This window comes from Ixodes scapularis, unplaced genomic scaffold (assembly GCF_016920785.2).
Source record: "Ixodes scapularis isolate PalLabHiFi unplaced genomic scaffold, ASM1692078v2 PGA_scaffold8__174_contigs__length_109621045, whole genome shotgun sequence".
Taxonomy (NCBI): Eukaryota; Metazoa; Arthropoda; class Arachnida; order Ixodida; family Ixodidae; genus Ixodes; species Ixodes scapularis.
Window position 1 is genome coordinate 1704578 of NW_024609883.1, and position 26290 is coordinate 1730867.

General features: G+C 47.9%; 2 protein-coding genes across 2 annotated transcripts; both read right to left on the minus strand.

Moving 5' to 3' along the window:
- Nucleotides 1-299: 299 nt before the first annotated feature.
- Nucleotides 300-25327, minus strand: LOC120839922 (vegetative cell wall protein gp1-like). The gene is made up of 5 exons (XM_042286801.1): nt 25288-25327; nt 24506-24607; nt 23997-24400; nt 13444-13642; nt 300-458 (listed from the first exon to the last, which is right to left on the minus strand). Exons 1-5 carry the CDS (start codon nt 25325-25327, stop codon nt 337-339), a joined length of 867 nt encoding a protein of 288 aa, XP_042142735.1. The 3' UTR covers nt 300-336.
- On the minus strand, nt 3862-5276 carry LOC121833438. Its single transcript, XM_042286731.1, has one exon. The coding sequence runs from the start codon at nt 5185-5187 to the stop codon at nt 4312-4314; it is 876 nt and encodes a 291-aa protein (XP_042142665.1). The 5' UTR covers nt 5188-5276; the 3' UTR covers nt 3862-4311.
- Nucleotides 25328-26290: the final 963 nt, after the last annotated feature.

Genomic DNA, 26290 nt, shown 5'->3' on the forward strand with positions numbered 1-26290 from the left:
AAAATATAAAAAAAAAATGCTTTAGTATAAAAGCAACAGAAAGTTAATTCCAATAAAAGTGCAGTTATACTCTGTAGCTGTGTGCAGTGCAGGCGAACGCAACGCCAGCCGAAGAGAGAAAGGGCGAACACTAGGAAGGCGGGATGGGAGAGGAGGGCGAAGGAGGATGAGGGGACAAAGGGACAGCACCAGGAACGTTCAAGAAAAGAGTATTCTCTCCTCCTAGCCAGCCTTCTTATTGCTTGCCCTTTCTCCCCTCGCTTGGCGTTGCCTTTGCCTGTACTGCACGCAACTGGTGTCACGGAGTATAAAATCTGCTGCTGCTGCTGCTGCTGCTCAGTGGCGCTTTCTGTTCTCGTCTCCCAGCAGCCTCCGGATGTGCGTGTTGAGCTGACCAAGTCTCAGGGCGGCCGACACAACTGGTGACGGGTTCCTCTCGATGTACGCCGCGAGGGAACCTGGAATATAATGTAATATTAAGTAGGTGACTGTACCAGTGGACGCAAGACCTTAAACAACATCCGAGAGAATTAAAAAAAAAGTAAGGAAGAACAGAACACAGGTAAAAACTGGAACAGCTTCTTGAAAAAGAGAGCTCATTGCTACATCGATGCTGTCTTCACTGGGTGTTGTTTGGACTCGGGGGACATTAGATGGGTGGATAACCACAACAATATTTTGAATATTAACCTAAATTTGTTCATTAGCTTTTTGATTGGTAGTCTTATGGGCCATGTCGTAATTGCAGTTTTGAGGCAGCTAAAATTAGAGCCTAACCAGGGTGTCTACCAAATTGCTTTTTTTTAGAGCGTAGCTCTTAGGGGCCCGTTTCCAGCTTGAGCGGTGTCGGCGTCGCCGTTGGCGTCGCCGTCGGCGTCGCCGTCGGCGTAATTGCGCCCCTCCCTCTCCTCCTCCTCCCCCTCCTCCTCCCCTTCTCCTCCTCCCCCTCCTTCTCCTCTTCCTCCCCTCATTGTGTAGTATGGTCCGGGCGGGTCACGTGACCTCGGGGGGAGGGGGTCACATGACCCTGTGGTGAAAGAAACAGGCAGGAGACGGACGTTCCAAAACAACGTTCTATTTCAGTGGTGTCTCGGCAGGAACTGCTCTTCGTGAGCGCGTGAGCGCGTGAGCGCGTGAGCGTATAGCTAGCGCGCGCGTCTCTTTTTCTCTTTTTTCCTGTGTCGAGACTGGACTCGCTTGTCGGTGCGTCCAGTCCCTACAGATATGCCCCCCCTTAGAGAGGAGGTAGGACGAACGATCAAAGCACAGAAACATTCGAGTGCCAACGAAGTTGGCTTTTCTCTGTCGTCTGGTCGATGTCACGTAGCGCTATTCCCTGCACATGCTCTTGCTCAATATGTGCCGGCTTTAGTCTCTCCAATGCAACGGTGTCATTCTTGCCGTTGACACGCAGGACAAACGTGTCGCTTCTCTTTTCGACCACTGGAAAAGGTCCGATGTAATGTGGGCGCAGTGGCTTCTTTTGCGATTGTCGTACGAAAACATGAGTGGCGTCTTGGAGGTCCTGGGTCACGTAGGGAGACTTTGAAGTTCCTTGCCGTGTAGGCACCGGTCGCAAATTGATAAAAATTTGCTTGAGTTGTTCTACATAGTCCAACTGCCTTTGTTGTTGAGGCAGTTCCACTTCAAAAAAATCTGATGGCAAGCGAAGTGCAGTGCCGTACACCAGCTCGGCGGTGGAGCATCCGATGTCCGCCTTCAAGGCTGTCCGGATTCCAAGAAGCACAAGGGGGAGATGACGAACCCAATCCGAGGGACCACCCTGAGCTGCAAGGGCCGATTTCAAATGTCGATGAAATCGTTCTACCATCCCGTTGGACTGTGGGTGGTAGGCAGTCGTTCTCAAGCGGTTGGTTCCGAGCAATCGAGTGAGCTCGGCAAAGAGTGCCGACTCGAATTGTCGACCCCTGTCGGTGACAATCTCTGAGGGGCAGCCAAACCGGGATACCCACGTAACGATAAACGCCTCAGCGACAGTGGCGGCGGTGATATCGGGCAGTGGGGTTGCTTCTGGCCATCGTGTGAATCTGTCGACACACGTTAGGATGTAGCGCTGTCCCTGAGAAATCGGTAGGGGTCCTACTAGGTCCAGATGGATCTTGTTGAAACGGCTGTCAGGCTGTAGGAATTGTCGACTTGGTGGCACCGGATGCCGCTGTACTTTCGCGCACTGGCATGCGATGCAGGAACGCACCCAATCACGAACGTCGGATTTTATCCGGGGCCAAACGTAGCGGTCGCAGAGGAGCTTCTGGGATGCTCGTATACCCGGGTGCGACAAGCAGTGAATCGCTTCGAAAAGCTGTCGTCGCAGTTCACGTGGTACAAAAGGCCTGGGCGTTCCCGTTGACAGGTCGCAGATCACGGTGGTGCCTTCTGGAAAGCTTACATCCCGCAGTTGCAGTGACGTGGATGAACTGCGCAGGGCTTGCAATTCTTCGTCGGTGGTCTGTAGACGAGCCAGCAACTCCAAGTCTACAGCAGAACAGGCTGGGGTGTTCACGGCGTCGATCCGGCTGAGGACATCAGCGGGGACGTTGTCAACTCCTTTAACGTGCCGAATGTCCGTTGTGAATTCGGCCAAGAAGGCTAGCTGGCGAATCTCACGTGGTGTGTAATGAGAGCCGGAATTGCTGATGGCGTAAGTTAGGGGCTTGTGGTCAGTCCATATGGTAAATGGCCGTCCCTCGACGAAATGTCGAAAGTGTCGTACAGCCAAGTAGGCAGCCAAGAGTTCACGTCCGAAAACGCTGTAGCGCGTTTGCGCTGGCTTGAGCTTCTTAGAAAAGAAACCAATCGGCCGCCACTCTCCGTCGACTTTTTGTTGTAGCACCGCTCCTACGGCTGTGGCAGATGCGTCAGTCATCAGCGATGTTGGGGCATCATGCTTAGGATGTACTAGCATTGTTGCTTCTGCAAGTGAGTTCTTTACCTCGCAGAAAGCGCGTTCCGCATCTTCGTTCCAAGGAAGGGATGACGTTTTTCGCTCTTGTTTCGTTAGGAGGACCTCAAGATGTTCGAGCAGTTTGGCGCAGTTCGGAACGAAACGTCGGTAAAAATTTACCAAACCGAGAAACTGGCGAAGTTTGGTGGTCGAAGTCGGCCTCGGGAAATCTTTGATGGCTTGTACCTTTGATGGCAATGGGCGAATGCCCGAGGAGTCAAGCTGATGACCAAGAAATTCCAATTCCGGAACTCCGAACACACTTTTCGCGGCGTTGATGACAATGCCGTGGCTGCGCAGTCGTTCAAAGAGGAGGTCCAAGTGGTTCGTGTGCTCTTCCGGTGACTTGCTTGCTATGAGCAAATCGTCTACGTACGCGAAGACAAAAGGTAACCCTCGTGTGACAGCGTCGATGAACCGTTGGAATGACTGAGCCGCATTTCTGAGGCCAAAGGGCATGCGGAGAAATTCAAAAAGTCCAAACGGTGTCGTGATCGCTGTTTTCGGGATATCTTCTTCGGCCACGGGAATTTGGTGGTAGGCCCGCGTCAGATCGATTTTGGAGAAGACCTTCGCGCCTTGTAGGTTCACCGTAAAATCCTGGATGTTAGGTAGAGGATACCTGTCCGGTACAGTGTTCTTATTTAGGGCACGATAATCGCCACACGGCCGCCAGTCTCCATTTTTCTTTGACACCATGTGTAATGGAGACGCCCAGCTGCTAGACGAGGGTCGGATGATGCCAAGGTCCAACATGTGTTCAAACTCTTGGCGAGCATCGCGGAGTTTCTCTGGGGCTAGACGGCGGGGACGACAGTAAACAGGTGGTCCTGTCGTCACGATGTGGTGTTGCACGTCGTGCGAGACGGGTTTGGTCCCATCAGGTGACTGAGTAAGGCTCGGAAACTTACTCAGCGAAGTCTTGAACGCTTCTTCCGGGATCGTGCAGGCAGAGGTGTAGACTGCATTGTCGTCCGTTGCGATACCATGGATGGAAAGTCGCGTGGTGGAGTCTATCAGTCGCCTGCTTCTAACGTCCACGAGGAGCTTGTAGTGGTTGAGAAAGTCCGCGCCGAGAATTCCTTGACTGACGTCGGCCACCAGGAAGATCCACCGGAAAACCCGCCGGAGGCCGAGGTTAAGGGTGATCGACCGTTCTCGGTAGACTGGGATCGCGCTGTTGTTCACTGCGCGTAGAAAATAGATCGGTGTCAAGGAACGGTCGGCACGCGTTGCTGGAACTGCGCTGACCTCGGCTCCGGTGTCGACGAGGTACCGGTTCTTGGTGGCTCGGTCACACACGTAGAAAAGGCGACTTTCGTCGGGGCCCTGACCACTCGTCGCCTCTAGAGGTCGGCCGGCCTGTTTCCCTGCCATGAACAGGGGCGAAGGCAATGCCGGGCGTTGGCACCGAAGCGGCGGTGGTAGTAGCAGACCCCGGCAGGGCTCGGTGATCGCGTGTTTTCGCCGCGTGTCCGACGAGATGTCGATTCGCCGCGTGCCCGACGAGACGTCGAACGTCTGCGATGTGACTCACGAGGGTGCGGGGTGCGGCCTCGTGTAGCTGCGACGACGATCTCCTCCAAACGTTGGCAAAGCTGCTCGATGTTGGCCTGGGGAGGCTGGCTGTTAGCGGCCGATCCAGAGTCCAGAGCTGTTGGTTGCTGTGGAGCCACGGTAACATTGGCGACGGATGGAGTGGTCACCTCCATCACGGCGTCGGCCAGCGCGGCAAGTCCGGTGAGGTCCAACGTTGTTGCTGTTGCCAAAACCATCTGGACATTGGAAGGTAGCCTTTGCAAGAACAGCTCGCGGAGGAATACGTCGTCCAGATTGTTAGAGCGCTCTCCAAGAAGCTTGGTCATGCGTCGCAGCAACTGGCTTGGCCGCCGATCCCCGAGCTCTTCCGCCGAGAGAAGCTGCTGCACGCGGGAGCGTTCCGAAATCTCGGTGCGCTGGAGCAGAGCATTCTTCAGTTGGTCATACGGTGTTGCTGGAGAGGGATTTGCCAGAACGTCGTAGACTTCGTCGGCTGCAGCTGGTGAAAGAGCCGAGACGACGTGGTGGTACTTCCGACCTTGTGTGGTGACCCCAGCGAGGTGGAATTGTGATTCCGCTTGCAGGAACCAAACTCGCGGATTGCGGTCCCAGTATGGTGGAAGGCGTACTGCGGCTGCTGCAACAGTGGCTGGCGGCGGGTCCGAAGGCTCTCCTTGCTGCATTTCACCCGTTCTAGTTGGCGATCACGTCCGGGTCACCAAATGTGGTGAAAGAAACAGGCAGGAGACGGACGTTCCAAAACAACGTTCTATTTCAGTGGTGTCTCGGCAGGAACTGCTCTTCGTGAGCGCGTGAGCGCGTGAGCGCGTGAGCGTATAGCTAGCGCGCGCGTCTCTTTTTCTCTTTTTTCCTGTGTCGAGACTGGACTCGCTTGTCGGTGCGTCCAGTCCCTACAACCCGTTTCCAGCCTGTGCGGCGTCGGCGTCGGCGGCGTCGGCGTCGGCGTCGCCCCTCCCCGTCCACCTCCTCCCCCTCCGCTCCTCCTCCTCCCCCCTCCTCCCCCGCCAAGGTCACGTGACCCCGGGGGGTGACTCCCCTCCCCCCGCCGAAGTCACGTGACGGCCCGCCCAAGGTCATGTGATCCCGTCCCCTCGAGGTCATGTGACCCCCCGGACCTCTCCCCTCCTCCTCCTCCCCCTCCTCCTCCTTCCCTCATTGTCTTGTATGGTCCGGGGGGGTCACGTGACCTCGGGGGGAGGGGGTCACATGACTTCAGCGGGGGTCACGTGGCCTCGGGAGGGTCACGTGACTACCCCCTCCCCTCCCCTCCCCCCAAGAGACAAGGAGGCGGAGGCGAGGGGAGGGGAGGAGCTTGAAGGACGAGGAGGTGGTAAAGGAGAGGGAGGGGGAGCAGGAGAGGAGGAGGACTAGCAGGCATGATCACGAGGGAGGAGGAGGAATATACCCTCCACTCCTCCTCCTCAAGAGCTGCGCTCCAATTCGGCGTTACAGGAAGTTGTAAACGGCTTTCACTTTTTTTAATTCCCCGACTTTTCAGGTTTTCCATGACTATTTTAATTGAATTTTCTGACCCACAACTACCAACACCAAAACAATATATATTATAGATAGACACTATTCACAAAGCACAATATTTTATTTACTTTGGAAGATGTTTAGAATACAGCATCGGCCAAGCTTTACTGTTTCAGGCAGTTTGGTCCCAGTACCTGACCAGCTAATCCATTTTTTTTCTCTGAGTTACTTTGTTCATAAACTCATCAAAAGCAACCAGCAGATATGGCACGCTAGAAAGGCTTGCTAGCAACTTCTCTTGAAAGTATGGGCCGATACCATGACATATGATATATCCCACTTTGTCTTTTCTAAGCTGCATTTTTCTGGCGGTCTCACACATGGGGAACATCAACGGAAACAGCGAGGCAGATGCTGCCGCTAAACGTAAAGATCCACGAGCAATTAGTGTTCAAACACCACATGATCTCGGTCCCTTTTGTGACTTCGTTCTTCAATAAAAAGCCACCCACCGACGCCTTCACATAGGGCCTAAGAGCTTCCGTGGCGGTGGTTACATGCATTGCTGGAGCCCTACAAGCACTATCGCTACCTCTGGACAAAATGCACGTTGCTGTCGCGGAAGGCAAATCCACATTTGTCACAGTCTAGAAAAATACGATTGGGATCTGGGAAACGCCTTGCAGATATTTCATAGCAGCTTGATGTTTCTTACCCTCAACATGAGTAGTAATCGCCCTATTCCCCATGTTGCTCAAGGAGAACTTCTTGCAGCACATTGTGCAGTAAGCTCTATTTGGATTATTTGGGACGGGCCAAATCCAACTTGCATTCATGAATATGTCCGGGTTTGTCCAGTTGAAGTTGAAAGAGCACTTCCTCGACAGCAACATAGTCACTTTCGCATATCTCCACTTCCGGAAAATTACACAATAGAAAGCAAAACCCAAAGCGACAAACGCACGTGGCAGAGCTCGTAGAGTGCAGGCATCCAGTTGCGTTTACAGGGAGGCGGGAAAACACCATATCTGACAAACGAATGGACCGCTAGGCGCGCACCCCTCAGAGGGTAGATGAATGAACGACGCCTGTTTTCCTCTGAGTGAGTGGTGACTCGCGCCACCTAGTGTCGGCTAGAGTAACTGTTTCTCCTCGTAATAGAGCAACACCCCCTGACTCGTCACAAACTAAACAAAATGGCTGCTGCTACTCTGCTTCACTAGCAACTGTGAGTACATCTTGAGCCGCCATACTTTAGCGTTGCTACTCTAAGGTGTAGCTTATTTAGTGGCTTCAGAGTGTACTAAAAAACTGGTGAGCCGCCAGCTTCGCACATGCTCTCGTGTGAAGCGCAGCGCGTGGAAAGTTGCCGTGGCGGAACTGCGACAGTACCCGCCCGTCTGCGCCCGTCAGCTTGGGCGGGTCGTGTCGTGCCTAGAGGGTTGCGACGCCGCACTTGACTGCGCTCAAGGCTATGCCTGCCCGTGCCTGGCGCTTCTAGCATAAGCGGGCAAGCATGGGATAAATTCCCTGACTCGGCAATCTTTTTGGAAATTTCCTTGAAAATTCCCTGACTTTTCCAGGTGTCTTAAAATTCCTTGACAATTTCCGGTTTTCACCGTCGGTAGACACCCTGCTAGCCCAACCTAAAACAATTTGCAAAATGGGACGGGACTTTGAGATATTTATTGATGAAGTTTCGTTGTCTATTCACGTGATTCAAAAAGCAAGAGGATATAGCATCAGAAGTTGCAAACTGATCAATGCATAAAAAAGCGATGCAGCCATTTCACATAGCTCGTGACTATCTCGACAGTTTGTAGTTGGTGGATGGGTTGATGCCACACCTCCAAGACAATAATGTGATGAGGGCCCGAAACCGCTACACCACTTTACACTTCCTCCGCTCCAACTATGTGGTTCTTGAATCGGGCAAAAAAAAACGCAAAAATTGATCAACAAATACCTCAAAGCCCCTTGCTCTTTGCCAATTTTTGAAATAGTAATTTTTCAAAAGTCAGTCAGGCAACCGGGGGTGCAGTGCTGTAAGCGGAAATGCTGTCAGTTTTTGGGCATTGTGTTTGTCATCGCGTCAAGGCTGTCGAGATGCCGAGACCTCCCAGTGCGTGATCTAAGTCAGTCATGCCTTCGAAGACCGGAATGTCCAATGAAAATATGCGGTGGTCTAGGAATATGCCAATACTGCAAGGAGGCTGTGCTTTCAAACACAGCCAGACGGGCTGGATTCAGAAAGCAGCCACAAGCTGCTCTGTGAATTCTACACCTATTTACTGTCGCTTCGAATGGCTGCATCATATGCAGCTTGCTTCCGTGTGCAGTTCTCATACTGCGAAGGCAGCAGAAGGGGATGTGGCGACGTGCAATCATCACGAACACAGCTCATCGTGTAGCCTACAAACGATGATGCACACACATCGAAAGCTAGTCCTACAGGCAGTCGCTAGAGGTTACTAGCCAAGGTGGCTATTGTCAGTATTGATAATTACTGCCTACTTTGCGTAGTTGCGTTATTTTTCCGGTACACTATACGCCTGCGTCGCACCGAAATCGAGACGCCATTTTTAAAGCGATGATGGCAGTCGTTCGCTCCTTTTGCATGGACTTGTGCAAGGATCTAGTCAAACTGAACCGAAACGTGATGTTTATTAAGTATATCCCCTATGGAAACTTTGGAAGTGACATTGTCTTGATTAGGCAAATGAAAATAAAAATTGCTTTCTAAATTTTGATCAGTCATTTGCATCATTAGGCACCTTCCTTCGGTGTCAAACTGGCTTTCTTATTGCTCTCATACGGGTGCGTATGGGAGAGGGATCAAACAATGGCGAAAGAAAAGTTTGTGCGTCCAGCAGTAGATGGCACCAACTTTTGAAAAGGGTCTATCGGGTTAGGCTCTCACAGAGGCTGCCTTTGAAATTGCAATTGCAATATAGTTCACAAGACCACTAATTAAAAAGTTACTAAACAGATTTTGGTTACATAGTCAAAATATTGTCACGGTTATCCACCAGTCTAATGCCCACCGAGTCGCACAAACTAAAAATCTGTTTCGATAAAAAGGTATACTAAAAAACCAAAGGCCTGAGGCAGTTCCCTACAAATAAAAAAAATAACCGCACTAAATTGCAGCAGGCCTTGGGTAACGAGACTTAAGGCTTCATGAGAAGAACCATTTATCTACAGCTTTATTCTGTATTTTGTAGCCCATACTCAACTATCCACGAGGCTGCTTCTTTCTTTGGGAATTGTTTCCACAGGCACCATTTTAGAATGCATATCAAGTATATGTTGTGCTTGCTATCTTACAATATAAGCATAAAAAAATGCAAAGTTCTTACTGATACCGAAAGTAAATGCCGAAAGCCCACAAATCTGGAAAGAAAAATTTGCCTCGCAAAAAACACTTCTGCTGGAGCTTCTGAATCTCATGTACTAAGAGCAGGTCCCCCATAATAAGCTAAAGAAAAGCATGGGTTATCAAAAGCTTCATAAGACACATATGTGAATTTCCTTGAGGGAGAACTACTGTTTTTTTAAAAATCCAATTTATCAAGTACACTTACATACATATTGTTATTCCTAATAAAACCATTATAAAACCTCATTTGTGGCAAGATTCAATACTTTTAATTGGGCTTGGAGTGTTATTAGCAAGTGTATGAGGTTTCTGTATAATGTCCAATGCCCAAGGATGCCTATGCACAATACAGGTACTTTGGTGGTACCCCTTACCAAAAAAGAAAGATTCCAAGGCATCTTGCAGTTGCTGAATTGTGGGAACCTATAGACCATTTTACTGAAAGAGGGCGAGAGAGAAGAGGAAGAAAGGGCTACCGGAGCTTCCCCCCGTTAGAAAGAGTGCAAGTCCTAGATGAGAGGCTTCGCCGGCGTTGGGTATATGCATTTCCCGAACTTCGTTTGCACTTTTTTTATGTGTTTTAAAATCCCAAACGTAATTAGAGCCACATGTTTATATAGTGACAGTCCCCCGGTCATCGGGACACCATTGCTTGGTTATAGGGTGCAAAAGTAACGACAGAAAGCGTTGAATACTGTCCAAGGACCTATGTAGCTTGCACGGAATCTGTCAATGCGAGTGCAGCTGCAATGTCCTGAAGCTCCATCGCTTTCCACATGACCGATCTCCGGCGGCAGTGGGTTGCATCCGTAAACCGAAAAGACGTTTCCCCAATACCATCCTCTGTGCTCGGAACATTTTGTGAATGGAGCGTCCACCGAACTTAACGCTGTACCGTCGATGAACATGGGGTACGCTCGCAAGGTGGCTGCAAGCTTTCTTGTGATAAGTGTTGTTTCAGCTTGTAACTTTTTGTAACTGAATTTATCCTAATATTTATGTTTTGAAGTGGTCACACTGGCTCGAGTTTATCATCTACCATGTTAGTCGAAGGCTAATTTCTGCCGCCGGCTGTGACTCGAAATTGTCGATAAGTTAGTTCTATCGGTTTTCCTGAATCGCGATCTCCTGCGCGATACCAGTTAGCCGTGAATTTATGTTGACTGTCGCAACATGACTAGATTCTGCTTATTTTCAAATTTCAGTACATAAAGTAGATGGAAAGACACCTTCAATTTCTGTTGCTGAATGTTGAAACATGCTCATGCATTGATTTCGAATCGGTAAATCATTGGTCGTCTCGCTTCGGCCATAGGCCCATCTCGACTTTGCCGTTTTCAGTTTTCGAAAAAAAGACACACTCTTGACACAGGATCCTCAAATAAAACGTGTCGACGAGTGTGTTTTGTGGAGAACTGAAAATAGCAAAGATGAGATGGGTCTATTGCTGAAAAAGTCGATCAATGATTCAACGATCCAAAATCGATGCGTGAGCATGTTTCAACTTTCAGCAACAGAAATTGAAGGTTTATTTCCAGCTACAATGTGTAAAATTTAGAAAATAAGAAGAATATAGTCGCATTGTGATGGCCAGCATGAGTTCACGGCGCTCTGGTATCACGCAGGAGATTGCGATTCAAGAAAACTGATACAACTAACTTTTCGACAATATCCAGGCACTCCCGGCGGTGGAAATTAGCCTTTAACAAAGTTCTGTAGATGATAAAATCGAGTAAGTGTCACCACTTCAAAATATCAATATTAAGATCAACTCAGTTACAAAAAGTTACAAGGTGAAACAGCAATTATCACGAGAAAACTTGCATGCACCCTTGCGACCGTACCCTATGTTTATCGACGGTACAACGTTAAGTTCGGTGCACGCTCCATTCACAGAATGTTCCGAGCACAGAGGATGGCGTTGCGGAAAGGTCTTTTCGGTTTATGGATGCAACCCACTGCCACCGGAGATCGGGGTCATGTGGAAAGCGATGGAGCTTCAAGACACTGCAGCCACACTCGCATTGCCGGATTCCGTGCAAGCTACATAGATCCTCGGAGAGTATTTGTCGCTTTTTGTAGTTTTTGTGCACCCTATAACCGAGAAATGGTGGCTCAATGACCGCAGGACTGTCTTCAGTGAAGCCCGTGGCTCTAATTAAGTTTGGGAGTTTAAAACAGAGAAGAAAGCGCGAACGAAGTTCGCGCAATGCATACAATCAACACGGGCGAAGACTCTCATCCGGGACTTCCCCTCTTTCTAACAAACCAGCAAGTGAGAAAGTCCCGGTAGCCCCTCCCCCCCTTTCCCATCTTCTCTCTCAGTCTCAAAATCGTGCCACTCACCATAAAACAATCTATACATGAAAGCATGACGCTTGCTCATTGAAAATGAGGCATCAGAGCCCCTAACAATAGGGGTACGGGTTTTTTGATTGTGATGTTTGATTTCATGCCTTATAACTACATAAATTTATCAATCCCGACTTCACTGTCGGGGAAAAACGGTGGCCGAGTGGCCTAGCGCGTCTTAGCTTGGAGCATGTGGAGCGAAAGCTCGCGATGAAGAACCCAGGGATCCCTGGTTCGATCCCTGCCCTACCCGTTTCAATATGGATGAGCATCGTACTGGCGCGCATACGTGTAATCACTGCTCTGCGATTCACGTTAAAGACCCCAGGCTAGCAGTCATGCTGCACTGGTTATATGGCTCATTTACGGCAGAAAACTTAGAGCCAATCTGAGGGAGACTGACCTTTCGCTGTCTCAACGAACTCAACACAATTTGCCTTTTATTTACTTCACTGTCGAAGCCTGTAGAGAACGGTCACTGCAAATGCATTTAGTGTATGATGCCTCAAACTTCATTGAACTTTGAGTAAAAATTACCCTTTTTTGCGCGCCTCAAAAATTTTGTGTTGTTTTTATTTGTACCGATACCTGCTTGATTTTGTTTGTACCATACCCTAATGGGGATGGGCAGTATTTTTAAAATAAAAAAAATAAATAAATAATTGCTGGCATAAAATGTGCCCTTTTCGCTGTACCACTGTTGGGCCTGAAAAAGCTGTGATGCCACCGCCACGAAACTGACCTCCTGGAAAATACTGTCTTGGAGGGAAAACAGCAATACTTAGTGCTGTCATGACAAGTGGCAACCAATCTGTATGCCTACAAAAGGCTCTTCGTACAGGGTTTATGGACATGTGGGCGGAAAACAGTCCCTTCAGCTGACCAGTGCTGCCACGAAAAGTATATTTTTTTGCATATGTGGAAAGGTATTACAACCTTTGGCTCACACAGTTACTTTGGAAAGTGGCAGACATGATACCTCAACCCAGAGCTTTCAAAGGAAAGCTCAACAGCTGGGAGTTGAGATTTTTCCACGCAGTAGCTGTGCGACCCACATTAGAGGGAAACCTCAATTACACATCCCTGGTTTATGCGACGTCCTGCATTTCACAATGAATTAACACAGTCCTGGCTAGCTCCCCATAAAAGCAATGTCCGTATTACACGTTGAGATATTCACCTGTCCTTCCTCATACGATGACCTGCGGGAAAACACTGAGAACCAAACAATGCAGGTGCACACAGGCACGCGAGTCTGCCAAGCAGCAGCAGCGAAACATTCCAGAGATTCGTCCCCATCGTTAGAACAGTACGTCCTACGTTCTCCCCTTGCGCCACCGCTCTTCTCTCTTTCTACTTTGATTCCCCTTTCTGTCTTTCTTGTTCCATAAAAGAATGACGATGTTCAGTTTCCTGCCAACTCCTGCTCTGCTATTACCTGCATTCTCTCCGTGCCTCTGCCATTGATCTGTCGCGCTCGCTCCTGTCTTTGCAAAAGTTAACAAGCTCAATGCTCGAAACCCTCTGGTTGTCTCCGGATCCACACTTTTGCAGCACGTGCTGGCACACTGCGGCGCACTACTACGCACGACGATGTGTAGGAAATGGACCGCCCTGACGCTAGAAGAAATACTTTGAATCTTCGAAAAGGCAGACAAAAGAAAGGAAGTGACTAACGTTTTTAAATGAAAGTAAAAGAATGCTTACTTACGGCGAATATATTTCAGTTTTTGAGGAGTCAGGGCTCGCCTTCCCAATGCGCCACTTTTCAAAAGACGACGGCAGGGGGTCCCTGCGAGGCTTCTGTTCCTCAGGTTATCCGGCCATAGCGCTCTGCTGATGTCCCGAACGAATATGGAGTGCGTGCCTGCATCCATCAGTGCTTCCATGTCACCGTGCTCCAGAAATGGCTGAAAGTAGAAATGGAATGCATGTGATTCGATGCTTAGACCTGACATATACACAGAAAGGAAGGAAGAGCCCTTAAAGGGGCCCTGCAAGGACTTTTTTTACTGGTTTTTAATTTGCACCGAACCTGAGCGCACTGAACGTAGTAACTTAGTGAAACTTTTCTTTTTTCGAAATTCGCTTTGTTTTAAAAGTTATAGGGAAATTAAAATTGCAGAAACAAGCAAAAAATACGCTTCCTCATGACGTCCTTGATTGCTTGAGTGGCCTTGAACTAGGGAAGGGGTAGTGGGCTCATCGCGGGAGCTCACGGCTGCCACACTCCGTGTCGACGGCGCGAGAGGGTGCCACTAAAGCATGTTCTGGTTAGGCTGTATGCAGCGGGCAACCAGAGCGGCTCTCATTGAATTTGCTGCGCTATTAAACACTAATTCGGAAGGACACTTGATTGGCCACAAACGACAGCAAACACGAGGTAAAGATCAGTTCAGAATGGGAGCCACTTCGCGCTGCCATACCGCGAAACGGCCAAACCTCCGAGCGTTCCGAAGGCCTTCGGAACGCTCGGAGCCGGTCGGATCCTCATATCCATACGACCACAGCGCCGCCGCGTACATCCGGGACCTTTCCGTGTCGGCGCCTGATCCCACTACTCTTTTCTAGTATGCGCCGCCTTTTCCACCGCTTGGTGGCGGGTATGTCGACGGGTCATTTCTTGTTTCAGCACTTTATAAACAGCATCTGTTTCTTTTCTCATCGAAAATAGTGAACAAAAACTACTTTTATAAGTAATTGAAACGGTTTGTGCCACTTTTATTTTGTAGTTCGACTAAAAAGAAGCTTTTAGCGGCTCTGACCAGTGGTAAGTCCAGGATGAAAGACGTTACATTTTGCGTGCCTTCGATACCGCGGGTCGCCCTCGTCGGTGGAGGAGGTTTCCGCGTCGTCCGGTTAAAATATGACGCACTGATATTTAGTTACTCTCTCCGTGCCCGCTGGCTTGCCCGAACCCCAAGAGACGTGGAAACCGCAAAAAAGGTAGACGCTTAAATAAGATTGCAGGGCCCCTTTAAATTTCTACCTTCTCCCATAAAGTATGAGGCCTGTTTTCTTTTCTGAGGAGATAAACTCCCTCACCAGCTTTTTTTGGAAATACGAACACAGCCAGAAGGAAGGGGGAAACGACACTGAGGAGAAGGTGGTAGCTTGAGCAAGTTGGTGATGCATCGTATAAGCTTACAGTGCAAAAACGGAATGAATACACAAAAAGATAGGGAAACAAAATAACAAGGACGGTGCACTCTCTCTGTGTACTTGTTTTGTTTTTGTGCTGTAGGCTTATATACCGAGGAAAGATTTTCTGCCAAGCAGAAAATGACCTTCCATGTATATGATGATAGAACTATCTCACACAAGCAATTAAAATACTTATTAAACAGTACCGTATAATCGCGTGTAAGGGCCGCACCCCCGTATTTAGGACAAAATATTTCAAAATAAAATAAGAGAAATTATTCATGTATGCACCGCACCCCCTTGTTTCTGAGGCGCGCCGACTGCAATGCATGAAAGTTTCTATAAATATATCGCTAGGTGGCACTAGCCACCGCCTGAGCACGTAGCGGCACGTCTCCGTGTCCCCGATATTTGCTCTCCACTCATCCGTATCACCGTATGGCACAATGGTTGCCGACCTCGATCATGTTTGGCCGCACCGTCGGGATGCGTTTATGTTGCGGCCGGAAGACATTGAGAAAAGATGAAGGATATGTCAGCTTCCGTGGCAAGCGCGAGGAATGGGGATTCAGCGGGCTCGGTTCGCGCGTGCCCTCAGGTTTTTGAACGCCACTGTACGCTCTGGGTAGGTTTTCTTTGGTTCTTTAGTTCGTGTCAAAGCGTCGTGATTTGTCTGCCTTTTCGTGCAATGAGAGCTATGGGCAAGTACCACTTCAACAGTCATACGGGATTCAAGTCGAAAGTTGCTGCGCATGCTATCAAGTACAAAAAAAAAGTTGTGTATTGCGCAGTATGAAAACTAATTAAATCCGACTGACGATTTAGTCCGGATTCCGGAGTGAAAGCGTTTTCGACCAGTGCAGCCGGGCGCGCTCATGTATGTTCATTTCGAAATGTGGGTACAGATTTTTTTTTTATTCGTGTATGGGCCCACATCTTAAAATTTGCCCTCAAATCGGGCAAAAATAGTGCGGCCCTTACACGAGCTTATACGGTAGTTACCATTTTTTATTAAGCGTTATTTAAAAGAACTTAAAAGTAAGGGCCAACCTATTATCATAGGGTCGACATGTGGGAAGGAGCAAAATTTCAGTCCACCAAGTCTACCAAGGAGGGCATACGGCACTCCTCCAAGGAAGCCAGCGTGAAGGGATGAAGCTTGACATTTCAAGCGTCCACTTGCAATGCAGCATAGGTGGAAGCCACATAGAGATATGCAGTTGGCACTTTTGGAGGTTTGCAGGATGTTAATAAGGCTGTCTAGCAAAATATTAATTTCGAATTCCCTGACGTTTCCAGGTTTTTCCTGACAATTTTCGGTACCACTGTACAGGAAGTTAAATATATAACACCATTAAAACACAAGACACTGAGCATTGAGCACCGTGAGGGTCATTTTGCACGGACTTAATCCAACTTGCATATTCCGAAATATTCGGGTTCATCCAGTCTGGATTAAACAAGCACTTTCTTGCCGCCGACATCGTCAGTGAAGAGGCCACTACCGGAAACACAATGAAAACATGGCCGCCAGATGCACACTTTCACACTTTTGGCTTAAGGCTTGAATTGGGGTCTGCGGCTTTCCCATTTGTTACTAAATCTAGTAGCTCTAACTGGATCTAGCCTAGTGTCATGCCCTCAATCCAATCTAAAATAATCCAAAGCAAGGCAAGGCTTGGACTAGATTTATTGGCTGCTCCCTTTGCGTCATTTAGCAGACTCTACATCGGCTGAGCAGAGCCCGTGCTCAGCTCTAAGCAGAATGTATTGCCTATGTTTCTGCCCCCAAGTAATATATTTTTTGCTGAGGAAACTCAATGGCATTTCCGACTTAGTTTTCCAAACTGGACTGCCTTTTTAACAATATCTCTGACAATTCCCCTGAATTTTTCCGGTACTTAAAATTTCCCTGACAATTCCCGGCTTTCCCGGTCGCTAGACACCCTGTAATAAAAAGTGAATTTAACATGATGTGATTAGAGACTATGAAATTAATTTTCATACAAAATTTTCGTTCCTTCTCTTATTTTAATCAAGGCCTAGCTATATTCAAATATTGCTTTTAGCACAGAACGTGTTATACATAGGGTTCTGCATTTTTGAATAAATCTGATAAAACGCAAAACACAATCGACCGTAAAACATTTGCCAATTCAGATTTATCTGAGTCGGCGAACTCCAAATTTTCGAACCGCCAGCTATTATGACCCTGACCGGTCTTTGCATTTCCCTGGAAAATTCTAACAAGTTTTGCATTTGTCATTTACTTAGAGAGAACTTCTGTTTGTAGATATAACCAAAAATGTTTTCTCATTATGACGAAAATGAGGTAGCATCTCCACGACTGCAGTTGAATATGTCTCACATATAATAAATTCGCAAGCAGCTCTTTCTACCTTTTAATCGCCTCACCAAAAAGCTCAGAAATTTGTGAAACCACAAATGAAAGCTCCGAACTGATAATCAAAAATAAACTCCGAACAACACTCTGATTTAATTCCAAAATAAACCTCCAAAACAAATAATTCTAATTATACTTCACTTCCTCTATCTAATGCAGTTATTGGTAAAAAAATAAAAAATAAATAAAATATATATATATATATATATATATATATATGGAAGCGTGGAAGGGCTTGGATGCAAAGCTATGTCACTGCAGTGGGCAGTCTGTCTTCTAAAACGCCTCTGCTAAACTGCTCTGAAAGAGTGAAATTTGTCAGAAGGCAGGGGGCCCCGGAGCACTTGCATCAGATTTTGCATCAGACTTTATCCAAATGCTAATATCTCAACAGGCTGGTTCAGACATTAGCGTTTGGCTGCGCTGTGTCCGCTTGCAACGAGATGTGATTACAAGTTGCCTTTGCCACCCTTCAAACAAGGAAATGGGGAGGTGATGCGCTGCATGATGCAGCGTGACGCGATGCAATGCAGCGAGTCAATGCAGATGCTTGAAGGTAGAAAAGGAAGAGGTCGAAGCTGTTGCTGCCCCATTCCACTTAGTCACCCCCAGAAGAAAAGGTTCAAGTCGACCTTGAAACGTTGTGAACGTCTTTTAAAGGTGTTATGACACGCCAAAAGTAAAATATGAGAAAACAATACTGCTAGGACCCATTGTACGTTCCTATAATTCTGCTAAGTTTGTTTTGAAAATGGCGCGATAGTTTCGTGGATAAATTGATTTATATGCTGGTCCCTCGAAGGGGCGGATCCAGGCGGAGCGGGAGGCTGGTGAACTAGCCAGCCTCCCGTGCGGCGCCCCCTTGCACGCACTCGCAGACTTGCCTCTCTTGGGAGTCTCGAGCTTCAGCTTCCTCGTTTACCTTCCGCGTTTCGAGCATGTGGTTCGTGACGATTACGTCTAGGGCACTGCTCGCCTTGTCAAAGTGTTCAACATTGATCGCAGCAGCGATGAGAGTGATTGCTATCAAGAGATGTTGGAAGCTGTTCATTTTGACTGCGATCCGCTGGTGACCAGCTCCAGCGACGGCGAGTTACGGTCAGACTCTCTGTGGTCACCGTCGTCCGGCAATATCTCGCAAGTGCATGCAGGGTGGAAGGTCAACAACAGTGTTGCGGAGTTGCCACTCCGGAATTGGAATGATTCCGGAATCATCCCGCATTTTCACGACCCCGGAATGGAATGGGAATGGAATGGCGGCAACGTTGAGGGGAATGGAATGGGAATGGAATTAGGTGCCTTTTGCCCGGAATGGACTGGGAATGGGGCACAATTCGTCTTTTTTTTTTTAGTGTTTATGGTCAGTTAAACAGAGCCAGTCAGCGAGTGAGTTGCTCAGAAATAAAATGAGCGGGAAACTGCTAGCCTGCGTGGAGCCCTAACAGACTTATACGCCAAAAAATGCAATACAAAAAACAAACGTCAAAGCAAAGAGCAAAGGGGGAAAGGGAAATAACGTGGCGCCCTTCACGGACGCGCAGGCGTCGGGCTCGATGGCGTTACACGAGAGCGAAACAAGAAACCAAGCACCAAGCAAAAGAAAAGGGAGCGCAAAGAAAGAAACCGTCATGCACAACTCGTCGTCCTTCTTGTCATGCTTTTTTGCTGTTGCGACGGTTTGTAGAATGCACGCGCGCGCACAGACTGATATCTGGGAGCGGAAGCGACTCATAACTCGCAGAGCTTTGATAACTTGTTGACTCGGGCGCCGTCGAAAGATGATCAGGTATTGCTTTCTTATAGTTCGAGGCGCGTTGTTTAGCAGGCAGCCAACCCTGCTGCCTTCCACGTTCATTCGTGCGCACTCCTTTGAAGTTCGAATTGTGGGTTTGCTTCGGGCATTAAAACAAAGCGAGATTCACTTCCCTCTTTTCCTCTTGCGCTTTGCTCCGAGGCTTATTTTTTTATACTGCGTTTGTAGTGTAAGTCCGCCTATTACTTGGTCTTTGTTCCGATGCTTGTTTTCTGTGTTATATGTTTTAGTGGGTTGGGGTTACAAGCAACCTAGCGGATTCCCGCTCATTTCCTTTGACTTTAGTCTCTGCATGCTTCGTTTCACCTTGCGATGAACCGCTGCGGACGCTACGAGTCACCCTAGGCAATCCAGCACCGTGAGCGGGACTGCAGGGTCACGCGACACTCAGAAAGAACTGGATTGGTTTCGATGGCTCTCGTGCTGTCTGTTGAGGTCCATCGTAAGGTGAAGTAGACTATCGTCACCGCTCTTAGTGTGACCGAACTGACTAGACCTGCAGAAAGATCGTCCCGCGCCAGACGAGGCGCGACCGTTGCTGTGAAGGCAACGGAGAAGGAGAGCTGGGTTCTAGCTGCCACTGAGGTTTTGGCTTCCGCGCGTCTCGGTTGTCCGGTCTGCATTCGTGCTCCTTGTCCTGGACCCTATCTGAGGCGGTGAGAAGTCAGTTGGACATTGTTGTTGAGGAAACACGGGGAATGTCAATTCGAACGATGCGGTATTACATCGTTAATTGTATCTTGATGTGAAGAGCTTTGTCAACGCTGACTTCCCGACCCGTCGCCACAAATCGAACAACCGACACCGAGGTAGAAGAATGAATCGGTTGGTACCGTCTGCTGCCTAAACCCGCCAGACCGATCTCACCAGCTGTTTTGAGTACGCCACCGGTGCCGATATGCACCGTGGGAGCTGTAGTCTTTCTGCACGAGCGACAACCCTGCTGGAGGTTTGCACGAGCAGACCACGAGGCAGCATGGCCTGTCGCCTGATCTGGCGTCTGACTCCTACGAACTACAGTTATGGCGGCGTCACGCATGCGTGGAACGCTTGGTGGGATCGGTCTATTCGGACGAGAAGACAGGATAAATACAGATCGAGTCATGGCATCGTAAAAGACATTTTTCTACATTAGTCGCGAAGAAAATAAACAAGATGCATGCTGAAAGTTGTGCAACGAAACAATACACGGTGCAGTCGGAGTATATCATCGAACTTTATTCGCCATCTGAAGAGGAAACACGAGAATGAGTATGCGAAGGGCGGAAAAGGACAGGCGAACCAGCCAAAAATTTAATTGAATATGATAAGAAATATCGAGATTCGTAAAGCAATCCTGAACTAATGCGTTTTAAAACTGGTAAAGTGACGTGGTCTACTCGGTCCCTCGTGCTGCGCCGCAGGGGTTGCATTTTTTCAGAGGATGTGTTCTTGCCGCTGTGCATGGAGTCGCTTCCAGCAGTGTACTAGCCATGTTGCTGTATTTGAAGAATAGAGTAATATAGCTTATTCCTGCGCCACGCACGTACTGGATATCTTTCTGGTCATTTCAAACAAACACGCTGGCCGCGTATGTCTTAAAAGTCAAATGCAAAGAAGTAAAAAAAAAGAAAATGAGTGGATTTAGGTTTTGCTGTTTGTTGCAAGCCACGTGGTCGTAAGACCAATGTCTTAAACAAGCATCGACATATATCAAGGGGCTTTCTCGATGTTTGCAGTACATTGTAAATAAACACTTTCTGCCACCAGCAGTCCGCTAGTAAAAATCGGTGCTTTTTTAAAAAAAATTTAGCTTCTTCTTTTTTTTTGCAATTGTCTCTGCATTTGATAATGTCAGCTTTATGCTGCTTATGACGGCAACAAAAGGTAGCTGTCAAGTGCCAATTTTTACGTTTAGGAATTATAGGAATGCAAGGATCAATTCAGCCATTCCAGGAGTGGGATTGGGCTCAGTGTCTCCATTCCTAGGAATTGAAAGGAATTGAATTATTGAAAACTCTAATTCCCCGGAATGGAATTGGAATGAAATGGGGGTGCCCATTCCGCAACACTGGTCAACAAGCCGGGGGCGAGAGCGAGAATAGCGTTCGGGTTGCCGAGTTGCATGAGCAGTTTTGATCGTACCGCGGCAAGGAGAGCTTGGGCGATCATGGGGGCGCCTAAAATGAGAGAGCGCATCCATGATAACGTGGTTTATGGACACCATTGTGTGACTAACTTGGGCAGTGTTGCCTCGTTGCTAAATGAAAATGAAAAAAAAAATGTGTAAATTGGTTATTGCAATTATTAAAGCCATAAAAATTTCGTAATTCGGTGTGTATACTAAGTAGCCTTTGAGCATTTCATTTGAAGAATAATCTATCCGTTTACTTTTTGTGTCATAACCCTTTAAGTGTTTTTGTGTTGGAGTTTTTTTTTTCCTCCAATTGAAATCAACACTCTTTCGCAACGTCACTCTTGATGCACTTCTTTTTCGGAGACCAATAAAACGAGACTGCAGATAGTGAGGCTCCGTTTTTCACGCCCATTTGCAAGCGCAAAAATAGGCGTCCTAAAATTCAGTAAAGCATTGAGCGGTGTGCTAGCACCCCAAAACGATAAGAAAACACAGTTTCCTAAAAACAACAAAAAAAAAGCTGCCTTTTTTTTAAGGCAGTTTTTGAAGTCGTTTTAAAACAAGACCAGCTTCCCATAAGAACCAGCCATGGTGTTGCTCTGGAGTGCAAAACAGAAGAACAGGGCCCCCATATTAAAACGTTTTGCAACATTAAAAGGTAACTCCGGTCCATAGTTTTGATTTTGGGATTATGACTGTTCTGGCACAGTCAGCGTCCGTGAATTACAAGGTGTAATTTGTTTTTCGGTATTGTGCGTACTTTTAAAGATATCGACGCCTCAAAAGTTTTGTCTGGGGCGTGGTCGACAAAATCGAAACTAGCCGCTCGAGGCCCCAGCAACACTGGACATCAGTCGCTAGGTGGACTTCACGTTATCGTCGTTCTTGTTCAACGAAGTGCTTTAACGAGTATGCGGTCCAAGCAGCACCTATGTCTGTTGCGCTAGCCGTTTAAAGATAAAAGGTAAGTTGCTTTCATTTTAATTCTGTATACGTGGTAGATATCCAGCATATGTAGCAATAGTTAGTGCGACTACCCAAAATCTAGCGACTGGCAGGCGAGTGAACTCGCTCGGTGTCGATGTAGGATGCCAATCTCACTACCCCTCTGCTTCGACTACGGTAGTGGGTATGGCGTACGCCAAATTGAATACCGTAGTCGTTTATTTCGCTAAAACGGCGGAAATAACTTTCTGCGGCAAAATACCCTATTGCTTGTTGCTGTTTGTATGAGCGGTGGAACGCGCGCACGGCAGGCGTTGATTAACTTTTTGTAAAGTTAGTTAATTAATTAAGTTCCAAAAACCTAATTTGCGAAAATATGAAATAAAAGGCTTGCCGCACTCATAAGAAACATACAAAAAAACTTGTGATTGGAGCTAGTTAGTGGTTGTAATCTACATGCCCAACATTCCCCATTCAAGGGAGCGTGAATGCTCCATGTTCAACACTCCATTTGACAATGACTGCTTTATTGATCTGGAAACTTTTATCATGTTTAACTTTTGTGTAGGACATACCACTCAGTAATGAGAAGTTCGTTGCTATGTTGACTGCATGTTTTACCTTTTGTCTTCACTGTGGTTCGGCTGGAATCATCCTTTTCACTAATTTAATGCAGGACAGATATCGGCAACCCACGAATGTTGCTTTTTTTAAATCTCTGCCTCCTTACTCCATATGAGATAAAGCAAGCTTTTTATTTTGAATCCCTGCGTCAAGGTCGTGTGCCAATTTCCAAACTGGGCGGGCTTTTTTTTATTTTTTTTTTCAACAGACACGTTGTTTAGTGAAGACATCGAAGGCGACGACAGCTGGAGCCTTAACCGATGTGCACATGACCCACTGCCACAAGCTGAAGAACTTCGAAGGAAGAGTGGTTCTTCGGTGCGCGAGTGCGCACCGAGCTACTCGCTAAAATGAGCCTTGGAGTCCTCACAAGCAAATAAACAAAAGGCTATGCTGAAGCTACACGAGCTAAAGGTAAAGCAACGGCTAAACACACCAAGCACCAGCCGAAGCAGCGGCGGTAGCGTCTCAAAGAAGCACACTTTCCCCGCTCGACCACGCAACAAACAAGCCCGTCCGGACCAGGAAAAAAAAAAATATCATGACGTCACCGCCCAAGGTTGCTCTAGCGATCGGTGACCCGATGGCGGCCCCCTAAGGAGCGGCTGCTCGCAGCGGGTCGCATTTTTATTATTGGCATTAATTGAGAATACGGCGTCCCCTTGACGTAATATTTTGGCTGGGGTCGTATTCTGTGTCACTAAAGCGATACCAGTAATTTGTTTCCTTTTTTAATTTTGGCCGGAGTTGCCCTTTAGGTTCCAATTAAATTATTTTCTTTCTGCCAAGAAATGGCAACGCAGATTTGATCCACTGCCATTTGTTGACATCACACTAGAAGCCGAGAACTGGCTCAGCACGTTTTCGGAATGTTGACATCTCAGATATTTTGTTCCATCGATAATCGCTGCGCTACTTACCCTTACATTATCTGTCAGATATTCAGTTATAAGTGCAACATTTTCAAGTCCCAATCTCACCGACAGATGGGGCAGTTTGTGAGCAGCCGTTTGCCACACGCAGCTCTTTGCCTGGCCACGGCATGGAACTAGTCAGTGAAAAGTCAAGAATGAAGGGCGACAGAAATTGAGGGTTGGGAGGAGGAAGTTGGTGGAAGGCTGGAGAGAGGGGGATGCTTCCTCCTCTCCACCCTTCCTTTTTCTCCGCCTCCGTTCTTGAACTGTCATTGGCTATAGGCATACGCAAAAATTATTTCACCTGAACTTCAGCAGCATTGCCGGGAAGCACTACAGGCTCTTCCTGGGCTGGCGGTGCGGCTGGCACTTGCTCTTGTACTTCGATTTCTGGATCCGCCAAAACTGGCGGTTCCAGAAGCGGTGGTGCTGGGGCTTGTGGAGCCAGGACTGGTTGTGGCAGAACTGGTTGTGGCAGAACTGGCGGTGGCAGGGCTTTCGGTACTGGTGCTTGTTCTGCCGAAGCTAGTTGTGGGGGGACTAGTGGTGGCAGGATTGGCCGTAGTGAAACTGGCTGAGGCAGGACTAGCGGTGCCAGGGCTTGCGGTACTGGTGCTTGTGGTGCCAAAGCCAGTTGTGGGGGGACTAGGGGTGGCTGTGCCAGGTATGGTGGTACCAAGACTGATGGTGTTGGGCTGGCGGAGTCACCTGCTTGATTTGAAACTTTCAATTAGATCCCCAGTCAAACTTGTGCGCCATAAAGTATCTGTGTGAAGTCTACGATGAGAACCTTTTTATAAAGACCCCACTTACTAGTCTCAACAAATGAATCTGAGAAACAGGAAGCCTCGGGAATAATCTCTACTCCAGGCAGCACGGCTGGGCGGGCAACCAGCAGGTCTCCAAATGTATTTCCTCTTTACATTACCGAGCAAGACACACAAAAAATCGCCCCTCAGTAAGCAGGAGCTACTTGCAAACCGAGCTGATGCATGTACCGATCACCAGCCATCAGCGGACTGTAAGCCATATACAAAAAGAAACTGCTCAAAAACATTACAATGCAAACACCCCAAGTTTCATATTAATGAACCCGAGTCCATAAAAGGCACACAAATATCATTCATAAACCTTTTACAGTAACAGCTGCCTTTTGTAAGTTTTCTGGGGTTTGCAATGGGGGGGTCGTCTGCTGTCGAGCGTAACCAATGTCAACCGCGCACGCATGGGCTTTCTGCAAGGTGCACGGGAGACCTCTCTGCGAGGAGGAAAGGTTTCTGTGGTGACCCTCGCTTTGTTTGTCATCTGCCCGATTTCACCGTTCTGGGCAATTCGAGTTGAGGGCTCCAAAAGCCAGTGTGGCTCGCGACAACCGTCCAGAGGAAGCCTATTCACTGCAGACCAACAGCAAAGAGAAGACCCGTCCCGTACACACCGAAGTACCACTGCAATTACAGCAACAGCTGCATTAAGGACGTTTTGCGGGGTTTGCAATGTTGGCATCGGCGTCGCGCATAATCGACCTTCGCCGTGAAAGCAGGCAACAGCCTGGCTGAATGTCGCCGTCGTAGATCACCCTCCTCACCGGTACAAACCTATGGAGGCCACTATGAGTCTGTCTCGCAGTGGCACCATTATCAACCTTGTTTTAGCAAAGGACATTACGACGTTCATCGAATGTCCTGCATTCCCAACCTACTGCAGCAATCACCGAGCAGTTGTGGCAGTTGTTGGTGCCACTACCCACGGCAACGACCAGACCGCTTGCCTAGCGACTGGGTGTCTGCGTTCTTACTACCGCTGCAAAAGGACAGCCTTCATCCTTTCTGTCACGATGTGCGTCAACACAATGCTGCCCCACACTAATATAATATGAAGCGGTATGCACATCACTGTCGTCAGACTATGCTCAAACATTTAACTCGCACTGCAGTAAAACATCTGACCACTCTCGCTGTTGTGGAATCTTTTAGTTCTGATTAGGGTTGTACGTGTATTAATATTTTTGTGCAAGAGCTTCAAATACGGTATTCGATATTCGCGGCTATATTTTGCCCATATTTTGGCAAAATGTAGCAGCGTGTAGCAGGGTTAGCCCCTTGGCGCAGTTTGGCGCAGCAATCACAGGACTGGAGTCACGTTCAGGGCGCAATTTGGCGCAAATGGCGTAGCACTTCCGTCACTCCATACACACCTGCCATGAACCCCAGCTTTGACCACACAAAAGACGGTCGAGCGTAATTTTTCTTTGAGTGCTGCAGCACTTCAAGCTGGGTGAATACCAAAATAAACTAATTGGCTAGTTATTCGGACAACCGTAGATGCAGACAAGTTCTGCCTTGTCCCGATGTGTCCTAATTCATGTCTTTCATCATATACCGTACTATTTCCATCATCCTGATCATCCCAACTATTTGTCCTTAAAAAGTGAACACTCGTACCTGGCTGTAAGAAACCTTCCTATATGGCAGTTCAAACGAAACGAAATCTCAAAATCAATAGGCCTAATTTCATCTGCAAAGCACCTTTTACCGGAATGGCTGAAGTACCAACTGTATTATGCGCTGATATATACCAAGGTTTATTACTGCTTTCTTC